Source organism: Carettochelys insculpta, chromosome 22 (assembly GCF_033958435.1).
Source record: "Carettochelys insculpta isolate YL-2023 chromosome 22, ASM3395843v1, whole genome shotgun sequence".
Classification (NCBI taxonomy): domain Eukaryota; kingdom Metazoa; phylum Chordata; order Testudines; family Carettochelyidae; genus Carettochelys; species Carettochelys insculpta.
The window spans coordinates 20,872,072-20,883,187 of NC_134158.1; the positions used below are offsets into that span (position 1 = coordinate 20,872,072).

Sequence of the window (11,116 nt, forward strand, 5' to 3'; positions counted from 1 at the left end):
AGCATTTCAAGCAGATCTAGAGAAGTGGTTGTTCCCCTCTATTTGGCACTGGTGAGGCCACATCTGGAATATTGTGTCCAGTTTCCCACACCCCCCCCCCACAATATAAAAAGGATGTGGATGTGCTGGAGCAGGTTCAGTGAAGGGCAACAAAAACGATTCGGGGGCTGGAGCACAAGACCTGTGAGGAGAGACTGAGGGATTTGGGCTTGTTGAGTTTACAGAAGGGAAGACTGACGGGTGATTTAATAGCAGCCTGCAAAGTCCCAAAGGGATGGGGGGCTCTAAAGAGGATGGAGAGAAACTGTTCTCAGTGGTGTCAGATGGCAGAACAAGGAGCAATGGTCTGAAGTTGAAGAGGGAGAGGTGTAGGTTGGATATTAGGAAAAATTACTTCCCCAGGTGGGTGGTGAAGCACTGGAATGTGTTGCCTAGAGAGGAGGTGGAATCTCCATCCCTAGAGGTTTTTAAATCCCGGCTTGACAAGGTCCTGGCTGGGATGACTTAGTTCAGGTTGATCCTGCTTGGGGCAGGGGGCTGGACCAGATGACCTCCTGAGGTCCCTGACAGCCCTAGGATTCTAGGGTTACCTGGTCTGTTCACTCCCTCTGGGGCACCTGGCTCTGGCCACTGTTGCAAGACAGGATGCTGAGCTAGATGGAGCCACAGTCTGGCTATTCTTATCCCTCTTATAAACAGCTGCTGCTGAGCCCTGCCCCAGAGGTTGGTGCATCTCAGCCCTGGATGAGGGATCCTTGTATAAACAGCTGTCATGCCTTACCCCAGAAGTGGCTGCATTCCAGTGCTAGGTTAGAGGTCCCTGTATAAGTGCCGGCTGCTCTGCGGAAAACAATCAGCCTGAGCATAAAGGCTTTGGCATAGGACGTGCTCAGAGCAGCCCAGCTCCCCCCAGAAAACCTTGACATTTGGGAAAAGCAAAAAGGAGCCACTTCCCTGTTTTCCAGGCCATGCCTGTACTGCCTGGGCAGAGGGAAGGAAATTCCACCTTAAGGGAACCCAGCCCAGCTGTTCCAAGGCCCTCCTTTCCCTGGGGTGGATTGGCAATCCAGCCAGTCAGTCCAGATCCCAGCTAGGCTGCTAGGAAAAGTTGGCTCTGGATTCCTAGTTGCCCTGTGCACCTGGCTGCAGTGCGTGGCGAGGCCTGACGGCACGAGAGATGGGCTGCCAGGGCTCCCACCCATCTGCTGTCCCGGAGCTGGAAGAGATCATGCAGGAAACAGGCTGTAAGGCACTTGCCGGGTGGGGTGGCTGGGTTGTGTAGCCCAACAGTTGGCATGTTAGAGTGAAAGGCAGCAGTAGGTGTCCTGCCTGCAGGGGCCCTGAGCTGTACAGGGCAGGGGGAGCTGAGAATGCTGCACCCTAAATACCTGCGGTGCATACGGTGGGGGCTGTGTTTGCAGGGGAGGGAAAAGATTTTTGTGGGGAGTTCTGCCAAAGAGCCGGGTGTCAGGACTCCTGGGTTCTATGCCAAACTCAGGCAGAGAAGGGTGGGGCTTGGTGGGTGAGAGCAGGCTGGCTGGGAGCCAGGATTTCTGTGTTCAAGGGTTAGCTCTGGCAGGGCAGTGGGGTCTGGTGGTTAGAGCAGGTGGGGGCGGGGGGCAGGGAGTCTGGAGTCTTGAGTTCTGGCACCAGTGCTGGAAAGGGTGTGGGGGGGAGGGGCTCGCAAGAGGTGGGGGAGTCAGGCAGGACTCCTGGGTTCCCTGCTATGGGCTAGCTGGATGGTACCAGCTAAAAGGCCATGAATGGAGGCTGGGGGACCCTGTGGGGTGAATTGGTTGGGTGTAGGGGGGCAGGTACTGGGACAGATTAAATCCAGGGCTAGAATGCTGGCCTTGGGACCAGTTCTCCTGGGTTCTCTCTTCCCCTCCAGGAGTGGCATCTAGTGGTTAGAGCAAGGAAGGCTGACAGTCAGGACACTTGGGATCTATTCCCAGCTTTGGTGGAGCCTTGGGTGGGGTGCGGGGGTGGGGTAGGTCTAGTGATCAGAGCAAAGTGTGGCAGGGCCAGGGAGTCAGGACTCTTGAGGTCTCTGCCACTGATTGGCTGTGTGTGACCTATAGCACATCAGCTCCTGCTCAATGCCTCAGTTTTCCCAGCTGTGAAATGACACCAAACTCTCTGGACCAAAAACCCCGGGAAAGAGCCAATTCCGTGCCCTGTGTATACCAGGGGAGGGGCTCTCATGGTGACCTCTCTCCCTTGCACTCAGCCCTCCATACAGCTGTGAGTCCTGCACAGCTGGGGCCCTTGGTGGGAATTGAAATCATCTCCTGAAAGGTTAATCAGGTGGGGGATGCATTCAACCATCAGTATCCTAAAGTTGCCATCAGGGCATCGCTAACCCTGGCCCCCGCAGGAAGGGGGAGGTTGGCATTTCCGGATAAAGCTCTTGCTCTCTTGTGTCCAGTCTCACAAGCCGCCATTCTCCGCCTCTACGATCGTTTTCAGGCCCTGGACAAGGAGCAGAAAGGCTTCCTCAGGTAGGGGAATGCATGCGGCTGCCGTCCTGGCTGCTTGGGGGTTAGGGCATTACAGTAGCAGTGCTTGGAGTTCCTGGTGCAACCGCGGCATTGTATGGGCGGAAAGCACCAGCTACCCCGGGGATGGGCATGGTGAAAGAACTTGTCGCAGGCAGAACAGATCAGGCCCCCGCTGCCCAGGGTTTGGTGGAATTATTAGCAGGGGGCAGAGGGGGCTAACATGCAGCTGAGATCAGGGCCCGGCAGGGAGAGAAGTCCCTGCTCCAAGGGGCTAGACCAAAGGGTGGGAGGGGAAACTGAGGCACAGGAGTGGGGCCTGAGGTCAGAGCCTGGACCAGAACCCAGCTCTCCTGACAGCTGTTCCACTCCCTGAGCAGCTGCCCCATGGTGGAGCTTGGTCTTGTCTTGCTGTTCCTCCCTACCAATCCCCTACTGTTAAAACCTCCTGGGTGAGGGGAGTGGGGGCCCAGTGGCTCTCAGCTCTCTACTGACAGGGACTGCCAGAGTGAGGCACTGGGCAGCTAATGGGACTGCGAGTGGCAGATCAGAGTCTCGTGTCAAACTGGATTCACCCTGTGGAGAGAACCCCGGCTAGCCACGGTCAGGATCAAGGGCCCATCCCCGCTGTGTCAGGCCACCAAGGGCTCCCGGCTTGCTAGCCTGGGTGGCAGTAGGAGGGGAAAGGCGCAGGGTGCAGCTGCTCTCAGACAGGCACTTGGACCTTGGCACTAAGTCCCGGTGCGCTCTGCCACTGCACCCAGCTGGCATCAGATTCAAGGCACCGCTCCAGCAGGCTGCACCCGGCGGGGAGCCCAGCTAGAGTTCATCGAACAACCCTCTGACCCTTGTTTCCCTGCTCTGGGATGTCAGCCAGGCCCCTCCCCAGAGGTGGCTGCATCTCAGTGCTGGGAGAGTATGTACAGCTGCCATGCCTCACTCCAGGGGTGGCGGCACCTCAGCGGAGTGTCTGCGCCCTCCCCGGCCCCCAAAAAGGTGGCTGCAGCTCAGCAGCGGGAGCGGGATCCCTATGTAAAAAGCTGCCAGGCCCTACCCCAGAGATGGCTGCATCTCAGTGCTGAGAAAGAGATCCCATTATATACAGCTGCCATGCCTCACTCCAGAGGTGGCTGCATTGGGCACAGGATCCCTGCTTAAACAGCTGCCAGGCCCCCACCCCAGAGGCAGCTGCCATCAGTCTTAGGATAGGCAGGGAGAAGGGGCTCAGAACACAGGGTGATGTCCCTGAAAGCTGAACTAGCTGGGCCTCACTATGCCCTCTGCCCTGTCTCCCTAAAGCAAATACGACCTGCAGGGGATCGGGGCTCTGGCAGTGAACCCCCTGGGGGATCGGATCATCAACGCCTTCTTCAAAAAGGGGTGAGTCTGCTCCATGAGCAAACACCCCCCGCCGGCCTCAGCCCCAAGCCACGGTGGGGGCAGTGTCAAGGTGCAGGGATGCCACTGACCACTGGGGGGCGCCACAGCTCTCTGGCCATGCAGCCTGGCTGGGGACCCAGCAGAGCCCTGCAGGGTGCTGAGAATGTCTGGTCCTCCTTTGTTTCTTGCTGTCTGAATCCCTGTGTACACAGGCCTTGTGCCACACCCCAGAGCCAGCTGCATCTCCACACCAAGTGAGGGCTTCCGGTACACACAGCCCCCCGCCCCCCCCAAGCCCCACCCCAGAGGCAGGTGCATCTCAGCACCAGGCAGGGGCTTACTGTAGAAATAATCATGGTGCCACACCCCAGAGGCAGCTGCATCTCCCTAAATAAACAACCCGCGTGTCCCCCACCCCAGCGCACAGCTTCAAGCGGTTCTTTGTCAAACCTCCTGGCTCCCACCGCAGGGAAGAGCTCACCGACTTCCGCTCCTTCATCCGGGTGCTGGCCCGGTTCCGGCCCGTGGAGGAAGGAAAGTCCAAGGAGACCAGTTACCCGGAGCCCCTGAACAGCCGACTCAGCAAGCTGCAGTGTGAGTACCTGGTGGGACTCAAGGGGGAGGTGAGGCGCCTGATGGGGCCTGCATGGGTCCTGCTGGTCAGAAGGCGTTTGTATGGTGGGGCGTCAGGTGAGGTGTGGAGACCTGGAGGGGCAGTGCAGAGGGGACACACGGAGGGGAACTGACAGAACTGGGGGGGGATGCAGAGATATGGGGGGGGGTTCTGGGTTGGGGGGATGCGTGTGAGCCAAGGCAGAGGGGATCCAGGCAGGACACCCGGTATATGCAGGGGTGCTGGGCAGAGCAGGGGACATGGGAGCATGTAAGGGGCTTCAGTGGGAGGCCAGGGCTGATGCTGGGGGCGGGGTGTCATTTCCCTGATCCGATCCCAATGCTGACACCAATTTTGGTTGTCAAGTTGCTTTTCAGCTCTACGACCAAGACAACGATGGGAAGATCTCCCGGGCCGAGATGCTGCAGGTAGTGTGTGAGGGCAGGGCAAAGGAGTGTGCAAGAGTGATGGGGGGGAGCATGTGCATGAGGCTGGTGAGTGAGTGTGCAAGGCAGAGGTACAAGGTTCATGAGCAAGTGTGCAAGGCTGGTGGGCAAATGCGCACACTGGCCATGCAAGGCTGGTGAACAAGTGTGCAAGGTGGATGTGCGAGACTGATCAGAAAATGTGCCAGGTGGATGGGCGAGGCAGGTGAGCGAGTGTGCAAGGTGGATGTGTGAGGCTGGTGAGCAAGTGTGCCAGGTGGATGTGTGAGGCTAGTGAGCAAGTGTGTGAGATGGATGTGTGAGGCAGACGTTCAAGGCTGGTGCTGCCCCCAGCTCTCTCCAAGAGCTTCAGGAGGCGGAACCCTTCCCTCAGGGGCAGTGCCGGGGATGGCCGGAGGAGGAGCAAAGGGCGGGGCCATCACTGTCTCCTCCCCTCCAGGTGCTACGGCTGATGGTGGGCATCCAGGTGACAGACGAGCAGCTGGCGTGCATTGCCGAGCGCACCATCCAGGAGGCCGATCAGGACGGTGACGGTGCCATCTCCTTCCAGGAGTTTGCCACGGTCTGGCAGGGCCAGGGCGAACCGGGGGGGGCAGGTGTTGAGCCTCTAGGAGGAAGCAGTGAGACTTCGTGCTGGGGCTGGGGTGGGGTGAAGAAAGGCTTATTAGGTGCATTACAATAGCTGGGAGCTGCACAGACCCTGTCCAAGATCAAGGCCCCTGGGGCTGCCCACGCCCAAAGCAAGAGACGAAGAGCGCACTGAGACCGAGGAAGGAGCATTATTCCTGTTGTACTGGAAGGGAACTGAGGCACAGGGTGACTAGCTGATTGGCCCAAGTTCACAGAAAGTCTGTAGCAGAACTGGGAATCGCATCCCAGCCCAGGGCCTTAACCATGTGGCCAGCCCCCCAGCCTAATGTCTGGGGACCCCTGGGGTCTGTCCTGGGTCAGGAGCCCAGGGCTGCCCACATGTCTGACCTCCTTGCCTCCCTGCAGTCAGTGGAGAAGCTGAACATCGAGCAGAGGATGAGCCTCCGGATGCTGAAATGACCCTTCAGAATCAGAGACGCGCCCACGCCCCATCCCTCCTTCCGCCACTCTGCTCTCAAAAGAGCCACTTTGGGTGTGGTCCCTTCCACGCAATCAGGTTTCAGCTCCACCTGTCATCATCCAATGGATCCTGCCAGGGAGGAGCTGGAGCCAATCACACTTCAGCGCCACCTTTGTGCCTCAGCATAGTTCTGAACCAAGAACGACGGCACCCAATCAGAAGTCATCTCAGGACGGATCCAGTCAAAGAGGGGCTGCACTGAGTCAGATGTCATTGCTGGCGAAGAGGGGAGCCCGGGGCGAGGTTGGTCTATGGTGGCTGGTGTTCTTCACACATAACAAGAGCCTCCATGCAGGGGAGCGGGATCCATCTCCCCAGCACGGCCCCTGACAACGGGGGGGGGCCACCGATACCCCCTCAAGGCAGGGGATAGTGCAGCCTCCCTGGGGTTACTGCAGATCAGACTTATACCCTGAGAAGAGCGCCCCCCCCACTCCCCTTCCCGTGTTTTATGCCCGCTTTGCAGTCCTTCTCTTGTGGGCCCTACCCAGCTCTGCGTCATTTAGAGCAGCCTCAGGGCTTCTCTAACTTGCATTCTAGCCCCTGTTAAGCCCAGGGGGTGGAGAAGAGCTACAGCACAATGCCAATTGACCCCCCCCTCTGCTGGGAGCTAGAAGCAGGGGCCCTTACGCACAACACTCGAGGACACTCCCTGAGCAAAGTCGGGGAAGCGTCTCAGGGAGACGCTACTGTCCCAGAGGGCTCAATGTGGCTGAGGACTGGGCCCAGAAGCGCCTGCCGTCGGGGCTGGGTTTGCTCAGCTTCAACTCCATCTGTTGGCAAACAAATAAAATAACTGGGTTTAAATGGCTCGGAGTGAACGTCAGGCTGGATCTAGCGCTGGGGAGACGGTGGCTGCTTTGCCTGGGGCAATTCCCCTCCCTACCTCAAAGCCCAGGCATTGGGTCTGCCCTGCCTCTCAACTGTCCCCCCGCCAGCCTTCCCCTGAGCAGCCCAGCCTGGGGATTACCAGAGGACCTGGTGCCAGGGCAGCGGGGTAATCCCCAGGGTCCTGTCCTTAGGACGTGGGGGGCAGATGCTGTGGGGTCCCCAGAGGCTCAGGGTTTGGGGTGGCTGCCCTGAACTGTCCTATGGACAGGAGTGTTCTGACTTTGAATCTCCAGGGCAGCATGGCCAGCCTCATACCTCCCCAGCCAATCCCTCCCAGCTCTGGAGAGATCCCCTCATCTCCCATGGCAAGTGGGAGGCTCAGACCCAGGGCTCCCTCGAATCTCAAAGAAAGCGGTGTGTGCATTGAGGTGCAAACCCCCCCCCCCCCCAACACACACACACACACACACACACACGTCAGGGTCTGTGACGTGCTTTTTCTGGCCAACCATCCTGGAGCCCCTGGACGTGGGCTGGGAGTTCGCCTTTGCCTTACATGCTGAGGTCCTGCCAAAGGCCCTGGTGATTAGCCAAGTGGGGGAGGAATGGGGTCCCTCGCCACTGTTTGTCAGAGGCCGGAGAGGGATCGCTAGATGATTGTTCTGTTCTGTTCACTCCCTCTGGGTCACCTGGCATTGGTCACTGTCGGAAGGCGAGACCCTGGGCTGGATAGATCTTTGGTCTGACCCCATCTGGCCCTAAAAGCACCTGAGAATCAAGAGATACTTTTCCCCAGACCTGGCAGAGCTACTTCAACAGTGGCGGGGCTCCCATGCGCTTGTGAATAGCCCAGGCCCCTGGTCAGTTGCTCCCATTAATCTGTGGGTCTGGCCATTAAGGACGCCCCCCCCCCCCCCCCGCTGCAGAGCTTGTTGCTGCTGGTGGGAGAAGTAGGAGGAGCCCTCCTCTAGCCCCAGCCCTGAGGCAGCCTCCCTAACTCCTTCTCCTCAGGCCCACCCCAGACCCCACACCCCCAGCCAGCCCCCCTCACCCCCTTTTGGGGAGGGGCCAGTGCTGAACCGGCTCAGGGACCCCACGTATGCTCACCCAGGTACCTGCTCCTCTGGGCCAGTGACATGGGGGTGTTGCTGAGGAGCCCCTGGCCAGGCTTGGGGTGCTCCAGTGGTGGTGCCTCTGAAGTGGATTGTGGTGGGTATAGCTCAGTGGCAGAGCATTTGACTGCAGATCACTCACCCAGCATTGAGATGCAGCCACCTCTGGGGTGGGATGTGGCAGCTGTTTATATCAGACTCATTCACGCAGCACTGAGAGGCAGCTGCCTCGAGGGAGGCACCCTGCCTCGCTTCACTGAGATCTGGCCGCTGCGTCAACAGTTCTATAGCACCTACTGAGCATTGTCTCACACACATCCCTGCTTGGCAAGCAACCTCCCTCCCCCCCACCCCCCCCAGCACACAGGTGGTGCATTGAAAAGCCCAGGAAAGCATTTGTGCACCGTGCTACTCTGGAGGGCCAAGAACTTTGCTACTTTGATTGGCTCAAGCGTGTTTGCAGCAGAGCCCTGTTGGGCAGGGGCGGATTGAAGTGGGTGTGTGGCACTTATGGGGTGGGGAGAGGGCAGCTGGGTGAGTGGCCTTGCTGGAAAAATTGCCCTGGCCATTTCCTCGCTTTGCCTTTGAAAAAGCGTTAACACGCTAACCAGCAAGGCATTTCCGCCCGTGTTCGACAGGCTCCAGCCATGCGGCCGGTGGGACCCAGATGTGGCATGGGCCGCCAGCAGGCAGCCCTGCTGTTCACCACCACCAAGGTTTTTAGGGCTTGCTGGCGCCCTACACATGAAAGCCCCCCCCCCCCCCCCCCCCCCCCCCGCACCAGCTGATGCCTGAAGCTTTGGGTCAGTGCAGCTCGGGGTGAGCCCACGTGCAGCTCGCAGATGGTGTGGGTGGCCCACGAGGTATCGTGGTCGACGCTGCTCACGTGCAGGGCTGCCAGATTCCACTGGGGGCTGGCCACGTTTATTTTTTCCCCATCGGTGTCACAAAAGGGGTGCCCACACAACTAAAGGCCCCGCGACGTCAGGAGCCCGCTGATGGCACACAGCGGGGAGGTCAGACGAGCTGTGCGCTCCCTCTACAACCAAGCAATGGTTCCAGCAGCACCCACCGCAAGTTCTAGGCACACCCGCACCAGTTCCAAAACTGCCCTAGCCCGGGAAACGGTCATGGGGGGTGACAATCTCGTGCCCCACTGAGCTGAAGATGGGCCACTCACTCACAGATCTCTGTCACTGCTCAGCTCAAAGCGCCTTGCAACGCAGCAGTCCAGCCTGTGCACCATTTTACAGTGGGGAAACTGAGGCACGGGGCAGGGCTATGACTCAGCCACAGAAACCCCCGCCCCGCCCCGCCCCGCCCCAGCAGGCCGAGAGACTGTGCCAGGAGTAAGATTTGGGTGGCTGGTCACGCAAGATGTTCACAGCTGAAGCAGGATAGGAAAGGAAAGTAAAACCGTCTAACCAAGAGAGAGTCACAAGAGAGCCTTAAATGTATGTGGGGAGGAGGGACCCGATGGGGGGTTAGATCCCAGGCCTGGCTCCTCCATACAGCCTTTGTCCGGAGCAGCTGTGCATGCTGGGGGGGCCTTAGCCCCACCCCATGTCGTCGGGCATCTCTACCGGACCGATGCTTGGACGTCCCATCGTCTCCCTTTGATGTTAATCACATTGGCCGTGTGTGTGGGCTCTCTTTGGACAGCTGTGTAGCCCCTGCAGTTAGCCAGCACCTCAGCCCTCTGCGAGTGCCCAAGAACCACAGCTGAAGCGCGGTACGAAGGCGCTGGAGCCGGGTTTATTGTCGTCGACGTCTGGGCTCCACCACCCTCATGAGTCTCCAATGTGACTCAACATTTTACATTGGTACATGCCTAGGCCATGACGATGGACACGACTCAGTTGGCGGCTGGGGGTGGGGGGGGGCTCCATCATCCCCTAGGTCTCTCGACACAGCCCCTGTTACACACACTGTTATACACAGGTATAAACAAGTTACGTATTCAGGTACAACCCCTTCACTGTAATACATTGACACCCCCCCCCCCAGTGTAACTAGGTCTACCCATTAACTTGGGGTTTAATGGTGGTACCAGCAAAACAAAACCATCCATCGTACTATCATTACGACCGGTTTCGGAACGTGGGGGGCAGCGTGTACCTGGTGCTAAGCTGTTAGCTATGGGGAGGGTATGGGGAGTGCATGGTACCAAGCAGGATGGGTTTATGTGTATCACTGAGTGCTTGGCGCTGGGTGCTTTTAGGCCATGTGACTTACCAGCTCTGGCTCTTGCTGCATTTCTGTGGGCAGAATCTCCCCAGCACAGTTTTTGCTTTACCCTGCTATTGTTCAGGCCTGAGGCCTTTAGCTTTGCTGCATGTAAATAAAGCATTGACTCTTGTCCTCGGCTTTTAGCCTTACACCAAGGGTCTCATTACTACATCCCCCATTTTTGTCTTTTTATGGGGAGGATGTTCGCCCATCGTCCCGGAAAAGCCTAATGCATCGACTGAAAGGCGACCCAATGGGCTAAACACTGTTACACAGACACCTTTCTGCTCTGTCCACATGCTCATGTCCCAGCTGTTCCAAAGGCTGCACATTCCCACCTACGACTGGCAGACAGATTTTATCAGCCACTTTTGATTAGTCCCTTATGATGGGCCTGGGAATGTTATGCCCGCAACCATAACCATAAGTGGGGGAAACGTGGTTGATACCATGAGATGGCTTTGATCACCTATTGCTCATAGGCAATTGTCAATTGTTCCTTTACACTAGACAAGCTCACCTGGTGACTAAACTTACCTTTTAGATGTTACCTGTACCTATTCCCTAACATGGTGATTTTCTGTGGTGGCGGAGTGAACGGCCACATCCCTCCTTTGGCTGATTTGCTACTGAAATCTGGGGTTGTTAGCTTGCCTGTGCCTGTAACAACTCATTCCAAAGAGCGCCACCATGGTAATGGCTTGGCCTCCCATTAAGACAATACTTAGGGTCTGTCCCACTGGATGTAAAGTCATGGCCTCTGGACTGGCCCGCCATGGGGTTTCCATCTCTCATACTTCTGCTCTTTCCTCTCCCTGCTGTTGTATCAGTCAGGCTATGGGGACTAAGGTTTCTTTTGTTCTGGCGACCAGGTTATGTATCTCTAGTTGTAAATG

The 11,116-nt window shown here is 57.9% G+C and overlaps 1 protein-coding gene across 1 annotated transcript; it reads left to right on the top strand.

Annotated features, from left to right (window-relative positions):
• Positions 1 to 1,108: 1,108 nt before the first annotated feature.
• Positions 1,109 to 6,850, top strand: CHP2 (calcineurin like EF-hand protein 2). The gene is made up of 7 exons (XM_075016541.1): positions 1,109 to 1,244; positions 2,429 to 2,501; positions 3,798 to 3,878; positions 4,348 to 4,472; positions 4,858 to 4,919; positions 5,377 to 5,499; positions 5,934 to 6,850. Exons 1-7 carry the CDS (start codon positions 1,178 to 1,180, stop codon positions 5,985 to 5,987), a joined length of 585 nt encoding a protein of 194 aa, XP_074872642.1. The 5' UTR covers positions 1,109 to 1,177; the 3' UTR covers positions 5,988 to 6,850.
• The last annotated feature ends 4,266 nt before the right edge of the window (positions 6,851 to 11,116 follow it).

Excerpts from the sequence above, each read along its gene's own strand:
- CHP2 (XM_075016541.1), top strand. The coding sequence starts at position 1,178 with ATGGGCTGCCAGGGCTCCCACCCATCTGCTGTCCCGGAGCTGGAAGAG. Across the intron at positions 2,502-3,797 it reads GAGCAGAAAGGCTTCCTCAG|CAAATACGACCTGCAGGGGA; the intron begins GTAGGGGAATGC and ends GTCTCCCTAAAG. Across the intron at positions 4,920-5,376 it reads CCCGGGCCGAGATGCTGCAG|GTGCTACGGCTGATGGTGGG; the intron begins GTAGTGTGTGAG and ends CCTCCCCTCCAG.